General features: G+C 38.8%; 1 protein-coding gene across 3 annotated transcripts in view; it reads left to right on the top strand.

The window, feature by feature from the left end:
* The window catches only part of rasgrp3 (RAS guanyl releasing protein 3), a 46,048-nt gene extending 30,316 nt beyond the window's left edge, over nucleotides 1–15,732 (top strand). For 2 of the 3 annotated variants that reach the window (XM_008125434.3, XM_008125438.3), the window contains 8 exons: nucleotides 229–306; nucleotides 3,394–3,510; nucleotides 4,063–4,178; nucleotides 6,542–6,689; nucleotides 8,956–8,992; nucleotides 12,096–12,221; nucleotides 12,966–13,330; nucleotides 14,888–15,732. In XM_008125434.3, coding sequence (XP_008123641.1) covers nucleotides 229–306; nucleotides 3,394–3,510; nucleotides 4,063–4,178; nucleotides 6,542–6,689; nucleotides 8,956–8,992; nucleotides 12,096–12,221; nucleotides 12,966–13,330; nucleotides 14,888–14,896 — 996 coding nt within the window. In that variant the 3' untranslated portion in view covers nucleotides 14,897–15,732. The remainder of the gene's footprint in view (nucleotides 1–228; nucleotides 307–3,393; nucleotides 3,511–4,062; nucleotides 4,179–6,541; nucleotides 6,690–8,955; nucleotides 8,993–12,095; nucleotides 12,222–12,965; nucleotides 13,331–14,887) is intronic. The other variant, XM_008125447.3, reaches the window with a different exon arrangement.
* Nucleotides 15,733–18,413: the final 2,681 nt, after the last annotated feature.

The raw sequence follows: 18,413 nt of genomic DNA, 5'->3' as shown, positions 1-18,413 counted from the left end.
GAAGGGAGCCACATTGCTATCCCTGATACATCTTAGCAGCGAGTGACTTGCTTTAGGTGAAATTGGAACAAAGAAGGAATATGGCCTATATGCTCCTCATAAGTGCCCCTCTGCTGCAAGTTGCCAAGCAGTTTTGCTGTAACATAAAGAACTTATGGGAGTTCTCTTGCACTCATTCTTTCACATCATGAGTAACTAATGCCGTTTTCATTTTTCTTTTATTCCTAGCTTTCTCTGGATCTCTACCACACAGAAGATGATATCTACAAACTTTCCCTTGTGTTGGAACCAAGGACATCTAAATCAGTATGTCACTGTTACAGTTTTCAGAGAATTGTTTTAGAAATTGTTTGAGAAATACATATCCTGTCCTCCAAATGTAAAAATGCACATCCCTTTTAATTACTTGTGCATGTCACTGAAATCTACAAGTTACCCCTGATTAACCTCGAGTTGATCCCATAGTCCACCTGTTCTCAATCCAGCAGTTTTGTCATCCCCAGCCAGGCCTGTAGCTAGGATTTTGATTTGGGTGAGGGAACTGGGATTTTGCTTTTGGGGGGCTGAGTCTGATTGAGAGAGGATCTACCCTAGCAAACCTTTTGTATCATTATCCCAATGCATATGGGATATATTGAACATGGTGATCAGATCATGATATGAATAAATATAACAGTTTAAATAATAAATGTAAGGCCATCTCACGGACCACCCTGAGAATTTCGGGGGGGGGGCTGAAGCCCCTCAACCCCCCCCCCCTCCCTCCCCCCGGCTACATGCCTTTCCCCAGCCAGCATGTAATTGCCTTGGAGTACATAGTTTGTCCATTGTTTGTTCAGTCTGTTGGCACATATAGCTGCCATTTTGTTTCCCACCTACCAGGATGTCTATATCTTGATGTGTAGGCATTGGCAAATTAACCATATTACCATTTCTGGTGAACTTTCTGGATAGGTGGAGGAGATAAGTTATTCAAATTAATAACTGAGATAACAAAATTAAGCACAGCATGGAAATAAAAGAGGGGGAACTCTTCCCCTGTTGATTGCGCTTGCTTTCCAGACTATTTGGCCAACTGTCAAATATAAATAAAGTATTATTATTATTATTATTATTATTATTATTATTATTATTATTATTATTTTGATGTTATTAAACACTGGATGAAGCACAACCACAGTGAATTGTTAGCCTCTTAGTTGAAGTATGAGTACCTGAAATCTTATTTCATCAGTGATGGGAGAGCATCTTCTACTGCCCCCGAGAAAGAGGCTTGCTTAGAAGATCCAAGATACACACAATTTTGACCTTTATAGCTCACTACCATGCAGTTGTTCGCCATCCTATTTGTTGAGATGGCTTTCTCGCCATTTGTAATATAGGTATGAGGTTTTCCTTACCATTAGCTGTATCACAGCTCAGGCTGCTAGAGTTGTAGTTGAACAACACCTTGAGGGCTGCAATATTTCCCTCCGGCCCTACCAGTAGGGTTGGCCTATTGTAGTCACTTATCCCCTCATTCTGTGAGTGAGTATTAATAAGCAAGAACAGTGCTAGGGAGAGCACCTTGTTCCAGCCCTGGCACAAAAAGCAGTTTTGAAAGGTTAGGGCTCACTTAGTTTCAACAAAATTAAGAAATTTATGTATATCCATTATATATTTTTCCTTAGCATTTGTTACAGAAATGGGCTTGGAAGTACATAGGCTGAAGACACCAAATGATGATTAAAACTTTCAAAAGTTGGGTATGGGTCTTGAACTTCCTATATGTTCTTGGCTGGAACCCTGTCAAGACCAGCTTGAAAGAATGTAAATAAGAAAATGTGTGTGCAATTTATTTAAATGCTGAAATTAGTTCAGCTTGTTTGTATGTCACCTTTCCACAGGATACTATGCCCCAAAATAATAAACCCTAACGTATTATTAATATATCTCCTTCAGTTAGAAAAAAGAACAAATCGCATTAACCTTGATAAGTAAGAAATGCAAAAAGCTGGAGGAAGCAAAATTAACAGGATGAAGAGGAACCTTACTTTCACTACAAGTCGTTCTGCACTACATTAAACCACAGAAGCCTGGATTTAATGTCTTCCAAAGATCTTAAGAGTTCGTTTTATCACCATAATGAATACGTCAGAGTGCATCTACGCTGTAGGGTTAATGCATTTTCACACCATTTTTACTGCCATTGCACCATGCTCTGGAATCCTGCATGTTGTAGTATAACAAGGTCTTTAGCCTTCTCTGCCAAAAAGTGCAGGTGCTTCACCAAACTACAGATCCCAGGATTCCATAGCATTGAGCCATGGTGATTAAAGTGAAGGCAAGCATCATTAATTTTGTCAATATTGTCTGAAGAAGTTCTCCTCCAAAGAAGGCTGGTAGCCGCAGGAGGAAAATTTTGGTGAGGAGCAGTAATTCTGAACTATGCTGGTGTAAATATGCCAACATAGGTTGTGCAGCAGGAACTAAAAGGCCACAGCATGCACAACACCCATGAAATAAGCTCAATCTGGAGAAATACTCTGCTTGGAACCAGCTCTGCCTCTTCTCACCACTGCTGTGCAATCTTTTAAACACACAACTGGTATCATATGTGCTAACAGGAGTATAGGCTTTTCGAAGAAGCACTCTTCCTACTAGAAGGAAGCCTGAAGCTCCCACTTCAAGCACCAGGACCATAAATTATTTGCCTTATTAGTGTTGTTGTTGTTGTTGTTGTTGTTGTTGTTTAACTATCAGAGATGGGGAAAGGTACTTGAAGGGGTTTTTTTTTTCTCATATGCAAAAACAAATTAGCAGGACTTGGATGCAACATATCTCTTTTTTTTAATCATACAATCATAGAATCATAGAGTTGGAAGAGGCCAACCAGTCAACAAGGCCAGCCAATCCAACCTGCTGCCATGAACACACAGTCAAAGCACTCCTGACAAATGGGATTGTCATCAATTATCACACTATGTAAAATAAATTTTTAAACATCTGTTCCTGGTTTGAAAGTGTTATTTCCTGTTTAATTGTGCAGTACTTACTTTGAAAGTAATTGTTATACTCCAGAAACTTCATTTTTGTGGCTGCCACAAACTGTGTTGAATTGATTGAAAATGTGAGATATTCATTGATAAACTATAGCAAAATATGCTGTGGGATGTCCCACAAAAACAAAGTTTTTGCAGTTTAATAAACTTTTTCCATGTTTTTATGATAGAACCAATTAGGAAATGACATATAACCCAGAAGCAAATATTGCGTTACGTAGTGTTATCAAACAATTAAAATGCAACCATCTATTATTCAGAAAGTCTCTAATCTGCCAAGGGGTGGAGTGAGAGGTATTAAGCCCCATTCACACTAAAGCCTAAGTATGTTTTTTTCTGATTTATTTGTCAGCAGCCTACCTCTCCAACAACCCCTAACAAACCTGTGGTGCCCCTTGAGTGGGCGTCTGGAGTAATACCAAAGCCTGATCCAAGCATAATCAACAAACATATCCAAAAGCTAGTTGAGGTAAGTACTTCCAAAAAAAATCTAGTAGATCACAAAGTAAACATGAGGCAGGTTGTGGTGGACTAAAAAGTTTGTAGTTCTGGATTACCCCAGCATTATAGTGTCCAGATTAAAGGCAGAAGCTCTATTCTGTTTTGGCCAGACCTCAACTGGAATACATTGTTCAGTTCTGGGCACTGCAGCCCAAGAAAGATATTGATACACTGGAACATCGCCTGATGAAGGTGACCAAAAAGTTCATAGATCTCGAAGCCAAGCTTCATGATGAATGATTTAGGGAGCCGTGTATGTTTAACTTGGAGAATGAGAAGTGATATGATAGCCATCTTTAAATATCTCAAGGGTTATAATGTAAAAGTGAAGGGTTTTTTTGCTGCTGCTCCAGAGTTTAGAACATGAACCAATGGATTCAAATTACAAGCAGAAAGTATATACACTTGTGCAGCAATCTCCATTCAGGAGTTAGCTTTGTTTATATTATTTGCCTTCTATACTAAGCATGTTCTCTTCTGCTATTATCACCACCTTCATTGTATTATTTCATTTTTCCAGTCTGTTTTTAGAAACTATGACCATGATCATGACGGCTATATTTCCCAAGAAGACTTTGAAAGTATAGCAGCTAATTTTCCTTTCTTGGACTCATTCTGTGTATTAGACAAAGATCAGTAAGTGGACTTGTTCCTGTAAGTGTTTTACAGAGCACACTATGCTTATTTATTCAGATGTGAATCTCATTATGTTCAGTGGGGTTATATTGAGGTTAATGTGCTCAGGATTGTAGTCTCATTTTATAAATCACTTTCATTTGTTTTAATTGTCTTGCTACCGATTTATGATGGTCAAGATGGGTGTGGCTTTTCCTTTTTCTTGGTAATTGTCTTAACATACCATGGAATGGATGGTTAATATTCTCATTCCATATAAGTCTAAAGGAGTACAAAGGATTTTCTGATATTTGTGTCTGTATGTGTGCCTTTGAGTTGCCTGTTGGCTTATGGCAATCCCATAAGTTTCATATGATTTATTTAGGGAAGGAATATTCAGAAGTGTTTTTTCCAGTCCCTTCCTCTGAAATATAGCCTACAGTACTTGGTCTCCATTGGCAACATACCATCCAAGCACTGACCAGGGCTTACTTTGTTTATCTTCCAAGATCAGATGGGATCTGGTGCCTTTAAGGTATTGAAGCCCTTCAGAATGTTCTTAGACATCAACCATTCAATATAAGTAGATGGCCAAACTGGGATCTGTGCCCAGACTTCCTCATCTCTATGAGACAGATCTTATGCACACACCTATATCAGTGAATGGCTGCTAAAGTTTGATAAGTTCTTCTAATGGAAAAGCTGATAAGTCTGTATACCACCACAGGTATGCATACCTTCACAGATAGAAAACTGGTTTCAACGGGATGTTGGCCACTATGATGAGTATAGATTGACACTTGACAATCTTGGCCACCCTTATTTTTTTCCTGCAGTTGTCATGGACAAACCAAATGTTGCAAGAGAAATGTGGGATTCTATCCCAATTTATAACCTTTTATTAAGAAGATCATAACTCGCTTATTCAAATAAAGGCTTATCTAGTCCATCATTTCGCTCTCAGGGTGTCAGCCAGACTCTTGTAAGCATAATAAGACATCAGTAACACCCTTCCTTTTATGTTTCTTAAAAACTAGTTTTCAGAAGAATACTAGTTCTGATAAGCCAGTATTAGAGATCATGGCTGGCATCCTTTTGGTGACATAGACATTTTATGGTCAGTGACATAGACATTTTTATGGTTAGTTCATATGGCAGAATTCAGATCTGCCAACCAGACTGGTCCTATAAACTCTGCTGGTGTTAAGGGTCCCTCTATGGTCATTTAGTGGTAAGGTAATTAATGATGGGGTTGACCATGTTTCAATAGCTATCAACAGTGCTAGTGGATAATGTCACCTTCCTGGAGCTGGTTGTTGCATAAACAAGAGAACTACTTGGTTTCCCATAGTTATTCTCTTACCACTTAAAGGTCATGGAGTGGTCCTGGAATCAGGAAATAAAACCAGGGATCAAGGAGGAGCAGGACACTTTGTGACTCCTAGCAGATTTTACACTCTGCCAGTTTGGGGTAGGATCCTGGGATAGAGCCACTACAGTTAGCAACCCCTTTTTTCCTTAATGCTCTCTTTATAATGAAAATGGAGGCCCCAGTGGTGCAATGGGTTAAACCCTTGTGGCAGCAGGACTGCTGACTGACAGGTCAGCAGTTCGAATCTGGGGAGAGCAGGTGAGCTACCTCTGTCAGCTTCAGCTTCCCATGCGGGAATATGAGAGAAGCCTCCCACATGATGGTAAAACATAAAACATCTGGGTGTCTCCTAGACAATGTCCTTGCAGACGGCCAATTCTCTCACATCAGAAGCAGCTTGCAGTTTCTCAAGTCGCTCCTGACATGAAAAAATAATGAAAATACAGTGACTATTTAGAATTTACTGGGGAGAACCAGCACTTAACCTTTTTCACCTCACTACCCACTTTTCTTATGCAAATATCTGCGGGGGGGGGGCAGGTTTGGAAGAAGTTAAAAACTTATTCTGCATATCAAGTGCCCAGCTATGCATTCCCAATTAATCAGTAAATATGAAATGGTAGGCACATATTTTAGAGATTAATATCAGTTGGTTTATATTGAAATATTTTAGAATTGGAACAAGCAGCTAAGCTAGAAAGCTGTAACTCTTTAGTAAGAAGTACCGTTTACTTCCAGGCTTCCATAACCCATCACAATTATTAGTCTAATACTTTAAAATCGTGCATTTTGAAAAATCATACCTCTGAAGAAACACTCCAAAGAAACACTTTCCAAACTTGATGCCTTCCAGAGAGGTCGACTAGAACTCACATAATCCTTTAGCCATAGCTAACCAGAGGATTGTGGAGGTGTACTTGAAACCTCTGGTTGACAAGAAGTTATGGAAGGCTTTTCTACGGCATGAAAATAATATTTTTTTCAATCCTCTCTTGTTTCAAAAACAAAACAGAGATGGTCTTATCAGCAAAGGAGAAATGATGGCTTATTTTCTGAGGGCCAAATCACAACTGCAATGTAAAATGGGACCTGGTTTCATACATAACTTCCAAGAGATGACCTATCTCAAACCAACTTTCTGCGAGCATTGTGCTGGGTTTGTAAGTATTCCATTTTTACATGAAAATATACTAAGTTTTATTTATGAGTGTTTTACAGATGTGGCTCCATTTTTAAAAATCAGATCTATTTTGAAGATGTAAATGGCTGAGGACTAACAATATTTGAGTGGGTTTTTTTAAAGACAGACTTTGAAATGGGTAGTCTGAATAGGATGTCAAAGGAAGGAAAAAAACAGACTGATTTATCAGTTGAAGGTTCTGACACTTACAGATGTTTATCCACGTACATGTATCAAGGTTATTGAGATGGTTATGTTACCAAAATCAGCTATCTGCCACAAGGGGGTAGTGTAGGTTCATTGCTCAGCATACCATGCTACTTTGACAGCAAGGAAAAACATACCCAGGTTTGAAGGCAGTAACAGAAGTTTTATTCATCTGACCAGATGGATGCCAGAACAGCATAATATCTCCAAAGAACTGACATAACATATAAAGCATTTTATCCTTTTTGGCAGTCATTCAGAAGACCCACTCCCTCCCCTGATTAGCTCAGGAATTTTCAAGTTTGGCTGGGGACTCCCTGTGATGTCAGAGGTGGATGGAGTCTCTCTTGTGGTGGGAAAAATGGAGAGCTGCTATTTGTCCATTTGAAGCTGAAGCCATTTGGAATATCCTCCCAGGAGAAAAACGACAAAACTTGGGAAATGGTTTGAAATAGTCTATGATGGGACAATAGGTGCCAGAGTCAAAAGACAAAGCTTATACAAATACCTTGATTACATCTCTAAAGAAATCTTGCTTCCCTGAGGAGATTCCATCTCAGCTGGTTTCCTGGATGTTCAACCACCAACAGTTTCCCAAGCATATTTTCAAGTTCAAGTTTCTTTGGGTGTCCCATTCTTGTGCATGTTGATGTGAGTCATCTCCCCTGATTGTTCATTAATAAAGAAAAGATATGTGTATAGGTTCTCCTCCAGTAGGAGATTGGAAAAAATAATTATTTCAATACAGTTGTGCATAGTTTTCTTATCAGGGAAGAGGGGGGAAAGGGAGATTGGTCTGAGGAAGTAGATAATAGGATGACCCAGGGTCTAATTCTTAATTGCATCTTAAGGACATACCTTTTCCTCTTCACTCTGTCTGGCCTGAGGTGTTTACTGCCAAACCAGTTTTACACTTGGTTAATGATTAGATTAATCCTCCCAGGAATGTTTGAGGCTGAGCCAGGGCTTGAGACTTATTGTGTGGTTGTTGTTGTTAGAGGAGAGGATTCAATTTTTGATAACAGAGTTCTGGAAACCAAAATCTGTGATTAAAAGCTTATGGGGCTGGGTATGTTCAACTTAAAAGATACTGAGGAGTGATATGACATCCATCTTTAAATATCTAAATGTCACCCAGAAAATGAAGCATACTTGCTATCTGCTTCTCCAGAGACTAGGGTGCATCCACACTATAGAATTCAGTGCAGTTTGACACCACTTTAACTGGCACGGCTCAATGCTATGGAATCCTGGGAGTTATAATTTGGTGAGGCACCAAGACTCTTTGGGAGAGGAAAGAAGGCTAAGGACCTTGTAAAACAACAATTCCCGGGATTCCATAGCATTGAGCCATGGCAGTTAAAGTGGTATCAAACTGCAACAAATTCTACAATTAAACATATCCAGTGTGCAACCTGGGACACAAACCAATGGATTCAAAGTACAAGGGAAAAATTGCCTTAGAAATTGATGGACTTTCCTTCTTTGGACTTGACTTTAAAGAAAGATTAGGTATCTTTTAGTTATGTATTCCCGCACAGTGCAGAATTGGACTGGATGACCTTTGATTCTGTGTGTATTCAGATAACTTAATCCCACTAATTCCAGTAAAACTTTCCCCCAAGTAAGTGCATGTGGTGTTGTAGTCCAATTTTTTGCTTGAGTTCAACCAAATTTCAATACTTTCTTATCCAAAATTTACTTTTGCACTCATATATTTGGGGGAGGGGACTTCAGGTGTTTAAGGAACAAAAATAACATTGTGACATAAGCAAATTAAAAATTCTTAACCTGGTTCCTTCCAATGGATTAAAGTAAATGATACTGAGTTGAATCACTTCTCTGGTGCTGCCTTACTTGTAGGTCATGGAAAATGGTGAAGGGAAGACCCTCACAGATGAATGGATAGATCTTTCTGGCAGGAAGTGTGTTGAGACCAGTAATATCCTGTTTGCAGTTCTGTAGCCATTGTTCCTATCTTCATAATGATTCTGTTTCCTTCCTGCTTTCTTTTTTATCCCTTTTGTCTTTCATTACAGCTCTGGGGTATAATCAAGCAAGGCTACAAATGCAAAGGTATTGTAAATCACGCATGAATGCTGATTTGGGTTCTCCAGTTATTAACCAAATTAATCTCCTAACTGCCGGCAACACAAGACAATGCACTTTTAGCCTCAGACTAGTAATCTGAAGAGTTATGTGACATGCAGTGCTATGTACCCTTGCCTGGAAATAACACTGTTCAGTAGCAAGTATACATTGAATTGCAGCCTTACACTTGTACGCTGAGAGATCACTCTTATCATTTTAAAAATTAATTTCAGTGTTTCACTTCCTTTAAAAAAGAATTCAAATTATCTGTGTCTGTATACATGTTTTACCACTGATCATCGTTCTCTTAGTTGCCAACTCAGATAGTAAGTGCTAACAGCAATGTAGATAAAACAGGCCCCACTGACAATCAAGGAGAAACTACCAATTTGAGCCTTCAAGAACCCTAAGATCATCTGGAGAGGCCCTGCTCGCAGTCCCGCCTGCCTCGCAAGTGCGGCTGCTGGGAACAAGGGACAGGGTCTTCTCAGTGGTGGCTCCCCGGCTGTGGAACACACTCCCTAGCAACATCCAACAAGCCCCGACTTTTCTGGGCTTTAGAAAAGCTTTAAAGACGTGGTTGTGTGCCCAAGCATTTAATGAATTAGCATCTGAGTCGACATGGTCTGACTTAAGGTTTATGCACGAGGTTCCGGATGAATGGATTTAATTATATATATGCTTTTAATGTTTTATAATATATTTTAATAGTATTATTAACGTATTTGGATGTATTATTTTGATTTTAATAATTGTGTTTTTGGCATTAAATTTTGCCAATCTCTGTAAGCCGCCCTGAGTCCCCTCGAGTGAGAAGGGCAGGGTATAAATGATGTAAATAAATAAATAAATTTGCTAGGGAAACCCTGAGGCTTGTAAAAGTACCCAAACATTTAAACACATTTTAAAAAATAATTGAGTGTTGTCTAAGGCTTTTATGGCCGGAATCACTGGGTTTCTGTGAGTTTTCCGGCCTGTATGGCCATGTTCCAGAAGCATTCTCGCCTGATGTTTTGCCTACATCTATGGCAGGCATCCTCAGAGGTTCTGAGGTATGTTGGAAACTAGGCAAGTTGGGTTTATAACTCGTATATCTGTTGAAAGTCCAGGGTGGGAGAAAGAACTCTCGTCTGTTTGAGGCAAGTATGAATGTTGCAAATGACCAGCTTTAATAGCATATAATGGCCTTGCAGATTCAAAGCCTGGCTGCTTCCTGCCTGAGGGAATCCTTTGCTGGGAAGTGTTAGCTCGCCCTGATTATTTCTTGTCTGGAATTCCCCTGTTTTCTGAATGTTGTTCTTTATTTACTGTTCTGATTTTAGGTTTTTTTAAAAAAAAAAATACTGGTAGCCAGATTTTGTTCTTTCTCATGCTTTCCTTCTTTCTGTTGAAATTGTCCACATACTTGTGAATTTCAATGGCTTCTCTGTATAGTCTGACATGGTGGTTGTTAGAGTGGTCCAGCATTTCTGTGTTCTCAAATAATATGCTGTGTCCAGGTTGATTCATCAAGTGCTCTGCTCTGGCTGACTTCCCTGGTTGAGTTAGTCTGCAGGGCCTTTCATGTTCCTTGATTCGTATTAGGGCAATTCTGCTGCGTTTGGTGGTCCCTATGTAGACTTGTCCACAACTGCATGGTATACAGTAGATTCCTGCAGAGGTGAGAAGATCCCTCTTGTCCTTTGCTGAACGTTGCATTTGTTGGATTTCTTAATGGGTCTCTAGATAGTTTGTAGGTTACGTTTCTTCATCAGCTTCCCTATGCGATCAGTGGTTCCTTTGATGTTTGGTAAGAACACTTTTCCTCTGGATGGATCTTTGTCTTTCCTCTCATGGCTTGTTCTTGGCCTTGCAGCTCTTGTGATGTCTGTGGTGGAGTATCCATTGGCCTGTAGAGCCCAGTTCAGGTGATTCAGTTCCCCTTAGTGGAGTTGGGGTTTGCAGATTCTTTTTGCACAGTCTGCCGGGGCTTTACATGTGTTTATTATTTTACTTGAGTGATTGTTGGAGTTTTTATGTAAATATCTATCCGTGTGTTTAGGTTTTCTGTAAACTGTATGGCCCAATTGTTGATTGGGTTTGTGGATGACTAATGGATAATCAATGAAGTGTTTGCACTCACATACACAAGACCCAGGGATGATTTGTGTTCAATAGTCTGAATATAGAGTGTCAGAGGAAAAACAAAACAAACCAGAAAATAAACGAGCAAGGTTGGTAATAGACTACCATGGCCTGGAGAAGGTTATGAATTGTTGGCAAATTGGCTAAAATCATAAACAGGCACATTCCATTTCACAAGGTTACAGCGTAATATTTTGTTACATCTCCTATTTGGTACAGCAAATGACATTAGATTCAGTTGATATTAAACCCTATACGGCTTAGAAGTGCTTACCTTTGCCTGGGCTTTGCCCTAGTTCTCACCTTTCTGTAGTGCTGTATATTTTGTTTGCATTGTTGTACTGAAAATCAGCTAATCCTAGCACATTGAGCAGCTCTTTCCTGTACTTGATGAATAATTCCTAGCAGTGAATAGCTGCCAGCCTAGCAGTAGGGAGCACAGCACACAGCTCTGGAACCTCTTTGATGTGGGATTTCATGTTCTGTTATCATCCACATCCTATCTATAATTTATTTATTGAAATATTTATTATCTCTCAGTCTGCTAGGACCCTGGGGTGATAGACAGTTATTTAAAAACAAACCAAAAACAACTTTCTTTATTAAAAAGATTAATTTCAATTCAATTGAACAGTCCCAAAGGTCAACCCTGGTTTTAGAGACCATATACAAATGTAGGGGTTTTTTTGCCATATAGAAAAAAAATTGGTTGCCTGCTGGACATTCAAAAACAACAGATCTAGCCTATTGCTCTGGATTTTTGTGTCCTTCAGATACACTGAAATATTTCAGGCTATTTAGATTGAAGCCAACACCTTGAATTCAGATCAGAGGCAAATTTAGCTAGAAATACATCACGTGGATTTTTGCCTTCTATAGACTTTAAGGAGATTTAAAATGGTAGGCTTTTTCATATTGGGAGGCGGGAAGCAGAACTAATTTTTGCTCTGGTCATTTATTCCAGATTGTGGTGCCAACTGTCATAAACAGTGCAGAGATCTGCTAGTTCTAGCCTGCAGGAAATTTGCCAGAGGAACATCCCTGAGCAGTAACCATGGTTCTTTGCCCAATAGTCCATCATTGCCAGCTGGTAAGAGAAGACAATATGTCTCATGGATGTCATTGAACAATTTTGTTTATTGCCCAGCAGTTTGTCTAGAATGCAAGTAATCATAACCATTGCACTGATGAAATCAAGCTTCTTGTTCCCTAGAATTTCCATATTAATCTTGTCCACATCATTCCTAGAAAGGCCAAGAGTAAACTTGATGGTGTATTTGGCCCAATTTGCCCATCTATACTGGCATATAATGTGGTTTGAAACTGCATTATATGGTGAAGGTAGACTTGTATAACGCAGTTTAACTGCATGGAACTGCATTGTATGAGTTTATGCTGACCATGTGGGGAGCCATAGTGTCAACCCATTCATCTTGCAGTTCTGCACTGCTTTTTTATTTTCTATCATCACTTTTCACATAGAGTTCATCTTGTGTCTGGGAGTAGTCATCACTGTGCAAATGAAGCAACAGACATATTAAAATGGCTCTCTGATGGTAGGCATGCTACAGCAGTATTTAGTTCTATGCTATATGTGTTGCACAGACCACCTGTGTTATTAATGGAGCTTGAGAAAGTTACTTTTTGGACTATGGCTGGCAGAAACCAGCAGTAAACATGACAATGTTGGCTATATGAGTCTGGTGCCCAAAAACCTATTGTTCCAAATGCTGATTATTAGTGAATTTATCTATATTTTCTCCTTTCTTTCTTTCTTTCTTTCTTTCTTTCTTTCTTTCTTTCTTTCTTTCTCTTTCTTTTTCTTTTTTTGCAGTCCAAGATGAAGTATTTAATTTTCCCAGTGTAGCTCCACAAAACCAGGATCTAGTTAGCAGAGCAATCACACTTGTAACAGGCTCTTCTCAGAAGATTTCGGTCCATCTACAACGGGTGACAACGAGCCAGGCAACTCAGACAGAGCCACTATGGCACGAGCCTGGTTGGGGCGATTCAGGGTCCCACACATTTCCAAAAATGAAGTCTAAGTTCCATGGAAAATCAGGAAAGACTAAAGGTTTTGCAAAATGGGAGAATGAAAAACCCAGCATTCAAGCCAACATGGACATTCCAGTAGCAACTACAACACAGGGGTTGAATCAGAATGGAAATGAAACTTTGCTAGAAAGACAGGAAATGCAGGTGAGTTTCAGAATTCAAAGCGCCCAGTGGTGGCTGATACCTTTCATTTCACTGGCAGTGAACCAGCTTCAGGGATTAGCCTGAAAGACCTATTCAGGGTGCTGAAAAAGATGTCCCAGGGAGACTGGAGGGGCCACGGGCTGCAAAAAAAAAAAAAAAACAGCTTTAGGGGCTGTATGTATCTCACACTATGAACACATTTTGCTCCCTTTGGATTTTAAATGATAAGAAATGAATATGGGTTCAGCACTTTGGATACCTTCTTTAAAATTCAAATTTAATCTTAGAGTTTAAATCTTAAATTTAATCTATGTTACTGACTTGAAATCCAGTACTTACCACTGGTTTGCTTTCTTTGTCAAGCTCTATAAATCCAGTGGCTAATCCCAACTAGTCATTAAACATTAACTTAATTACTTGTACTTGAACAATTAAACCAATGGGTCTAGTCTAGTTGGGCCTAGGAATTGGGTGAAAGGCCTACAAATCCTTAATTTACAGCCTTTACAATGCTATACTTCCATCGTTTTTTCCATATTCATACGACAGGACAGGACAAATACTCCTTAATCAAATTAATTCTGAACTTTAGGAAGTTTAATTTCCAGGAGTCCCGGTATTTCCTGACTTGTCTATGAAATCTTTCACTATGACCTGTATCAGGTGACTCTTCTGATTTGTCTAGGTTTCAAGCAGCGCAGTGTCCCAGTTTCCAAACTTCAAATGTAATTCAAATTAGTACAAGTTAAGTATCCCTTATCCAGAAATCTGAAATCCAAAATTGGGCACATGGGTGGCTGAGAGTATGACAACTTTGCTTTCTGATGGTTCAATAGATGCATTACAAACTTGGTTTCAGGCACACAATTACTAAAAATAGTGTGTTTAAAATTACTTTCAAGCTGTGTGTGAAATGTATATGAAACACAAACTATTTTTGTGTTTAGATTTGAGTGCCATCTCCAAGACAGTTATTATGAATCTGAAAAAAAATCCAGAGTCCAGTACACTTCTGGTCTAAGCATTTCAGATAAGAGAGACCCAGCCTGTATTTTACTTATAAGTAAAATATATGCATAACATGTGGAAGAGAGGTAACATTTGTAAACCCAACTACTTGCCCCAATTAAATACTGAGATTTATGGAAGTATTGACATACCATTCAGAAATTGATTCAGTGGCTATCTTACATATGCTGTGCAGCTTTATCTTTTTGAGCAAAGCATTACACTGAGTTAAATCAAATAATAGTTTGGAAACTAGAATATTACATATCTCAAAATTTCAGGCAATTTCAGAGTCACAATTTGCAGCTCTTTGAGTATGTCTATATGTTCCTAAGCTTTCTCCTTCTAAGAAAACTATCATACCAGGGAGAAAGGTAAAAGAAAACTTTGCCTTTTTTCAACCAGAAAATTTTCTGAGCTGAGAGAATTTTTTATTAATGTGGGGATGCATGTAAATATCCAGTAATGCAATGTTGACTATCTAACTTGGCCCATTTCTGTTTCAAGAACATTCTGAAATATAAGATAAACTCTTTTGATTTATTACAGGCCAGTTGATCTGCTGCTTCTGCTGCTGCAAAAAATGGAAGATAGTTCAAGAAAGCACCAAACTATATTCTGTAAATGGCCAAAATTTACAAAATCTCTTTTATCACTTGTGGACAGACATTTAATGATAGAGCAGAGTATTTATTCTTTCACAAAGGTTAAGTCATTTGATCATCCTTGCACAGGGCAGAAAATAAAGGAGTGTTATAGCTCCAGCAAGTCCTGGTTTCTTCACTGCTATTTCTCAGACAAGGAAAACTGGTTTCAGTCCATTTCATTACTACCGAAGGAACACTGGATCTTCAAAACAGGACAGCTACAAAATGAAGGGCAATGCAACCTGCAGCCTTCTTGTCTCTGCAATTTTGTTCTGTATGAAAACTTCATCATTTATCTGACAGACAGCTAGATGTGAGTGTGATGACTTTTGAAACGCAAAATGTCTCCCATCGCAGACTCCCTCTGCACTCCCAGTGAAATTCTTTCTTTAGGTTGTGTTTTGTTACCCAACAAAATCTGGAAGATGTTTACCTTTCCCACGAAATATGTGACAAACAACTGACCTGAGTGCGGCAAGATTCCTAGCAATGGGTAATCAGATGAAGGAACTTTAAACATGTAGTGAGTGTGGAAATTCTTTGTGAAATTCAGATTGTATTCTTTAGTCGTGTGGATGCTGAAAGAAATGGAGGAAGACAGCCTTCCCACTCTTCCTTATGCTGTCATAATCATGTAGCACATGTTTTCATTTCATGGTTATTGAGGTTATTGATGTCTTAGGGAGTTTTTTTACACCTTTCAACAAACTGGAAGTTATCTAAATAAAACACTGGATTTGATAGCCATGAAGGATTTCTTGTAGTAAAATTAAAATTGTACAAAAAGAGTGTGTACTTCCACTGAGAATTAGTATCTTAAGGGACTTAATTACTCTGCTATCAATAGCCATACAAGAGGTACAGATGGCACACATGGATGTGTGCGCGCACACAACTTTCACTGCCCTCTTCTTTTCCCCTCTCTCACATTTCCCTCCCTAAAAATAGCCCAGGGCTCCTTATCAAGACACATTACCTAGAGTCTCTTCTTATTGAGGAGATCTCATGCCAATTCTCACATAAATCCAGCCAATCTCTTAACTTTCTTGTCAGAAAGCAACAAGTATATAAGACAGAGATACCTGCAGGGTCATATATTGACAATGTAAAAAATAGTGGTTTCACCACAGGCAGAAAATGATTTGATGGGAATAAGGATGACTGTCAGAGAGAATGGAACTAACTGCTCACATGGTTGCAGTCTGTGGGTGTTTACTACAATGGGGAAGTGACTCTCATACTGATAGGACATCAGGAGAAGCTCGCAAATTAATCCCAATTTTTCAGCCACTTGGCAGACTAAGATTGTTCGGTTCTTTTTGAGATTTCATACCATTTTGGGCTAGAAATATTTCCTAGAAGCATTTCAGGTGGAGTATGGAGTATCCATAATCCAATATGCTTGGGATCAGAAATGTTTTAGATTTATTTTTGTATTTTGGAATATTTGCATTGGCGTACATGTACATGAGATACTTTGGAGATGGGACCCCAGTTTAAACATAAAATTGATGTGTGTTTCATATACACCTTATACACATAGCCTGAAGGCAATTTTAGACAGCATATCAATACTTTTGTGCATGAAACCATGCTGGTGTACACTGTACCATCATTCCTGATGAGAACTCTTCAGAAGTGGACCTCTCTGTCTTGGGAGTGTGGTGGAGGCTTCTAAACAGAGGCTGGATGGCCATCTGCCAGGGGTGCTTTGTGCTTTTCATGCATGGCAGGGGGTTGGACTAGATGGCCCATATCTCTTCCAACTCTACTATTCTACAATTCTATGAAAGGAAAGGTGTCACTATCTCAGTCATCCATGTGGACAATTTTGGAATTCTAGATAAGGGATACTCAACCTATACAACTGGTTTTGCCGTCATGTTGATACATTGTTCAATTAACATTACTCACTAGTGCCAAATACAAGTTGAATACATACACCATCCATAATTCACAATTCTGCATTTATATGTATTCCATAACTTGTTCAAACCTGAAAAAACATCTTGTGATACATCCAAAGCACTACTTGTTCACAAAAAAAAACAAAGTCAAAGAAGGTATCAAGAAACTGCAAAATAAAGCTAGATGACTGTAGTGAGTCAGGGATCAATTTTCTGCCCTTGGACTCTCGCTCACACTATGCTGAATAAACAAAAATATCCAGAATTGGTTGAGGGTCCCTGCTTTGAAAAATGCAATTTTTAAAATGTTAAACCAGTTCAGTGACACCTTGCAACCTACTGAAAATGCAAATTTTGAGAGAAAACACAAGATCCAGGGACTCTGCAGGGGTTGAGGGGCATGAAAAGTCATGTGGCCTCAGAACTGTTTGCGTTGTATTGTTTAGAGGCTTGCAAATAGCCCCTTTTGTTCTATGACATGTTCTTCAAAATACAGGTTGAGTATAATTTATCCAGAAATACAAAATGATTTGAAATTGTCCTCATGAGTGGTTCAAATAGTGACATTTTTGCTTTTTTATTTTTTGAATGTACACATTCTCCCATACACAAAAATTATTAAAATTATCTTCAGATTATGTGTAAGAAACACAGATGAATTTAATGTCTTCTCCGGGATATTTCAAAATTGTATATATGCAAACCTTCCAAAATTGAGCAAAAATCCCAAACACTTCCCAGGTCCTAGCAAGGGACCTTCCACCAGGGAATAACAGAATAATAGAACTGGAAGAGGCCACATGGGCCATCTAGTTCAACCCCCTGCCATGCAGGAAAAACACTAAACACCCCTGACATATTTCACTTCTTATTTTAGGCAGCAAATTAGCAGATAGATACACTGAAGGCCAATAAGCATCTCACTTAGCTTTTCTCTTCCAAGTCTTGAAGGTCTGAAGGGAACTTCCACATCTGGCTGAATATATTGAGGATGCCTCCCAAATATCAGAACCTATAATAAGCCATTTTCAATCATATGAAGGCTTAGAAAGTCTGTTTGGTCAGAGAGAAAACCCTTTCAGATCATTCCTTCAATTCAGGAAGATCAGTAGTGCAGCAGGCAGCGCACAGATTCACTATATGGATTTTAATCTCATCCTTTTTTAGAGAACATCAAAATCCACATCCGCCAACCAAAAAATTGAGAAAGACATTGCTGCTTAATTACTTTTTGCTTGTAGATCAGGAGCAACACCTAGTGGCCATAAAAATCAATTTCTGATTAAACATGGTTCTACAAACATAACACCTCCAAAACTATCTCAGCAAAGATAGTGTTAGTTGGATTCCTTGGCTGCAAACTAAAGTAATTGGTAAATCTGTTAATTCCATAAAGTATTTCTGAATACCTTCTAGTTTGAAATGAAGAATTGTTTCAGCAATCTAAATGAGATGGTTTCCTGTCTCTAATTCTCCTCCTGCCTCAACCTACCTTTGCCTTAATCAGGAGGAGAAATGAAT

This window comes from Anolis carolinensis, chromosome 1 (assembly GCF_035594765.1).
Source record: "Anolis carolinensis isolate JA03-04 chromosome 1, rAnoCar3.1.pri, whole genome shotgun sequence".
NCBI classification, from domain to species: Eukaryota; Metazoa; Chordata; class Lepidosauria; order Squamata; family Dactyloidae; genus Anolis; species Anolis carolinensis.
This window is presented reverse-complemented; position numbering and strand designations above follow the sequence as displayed.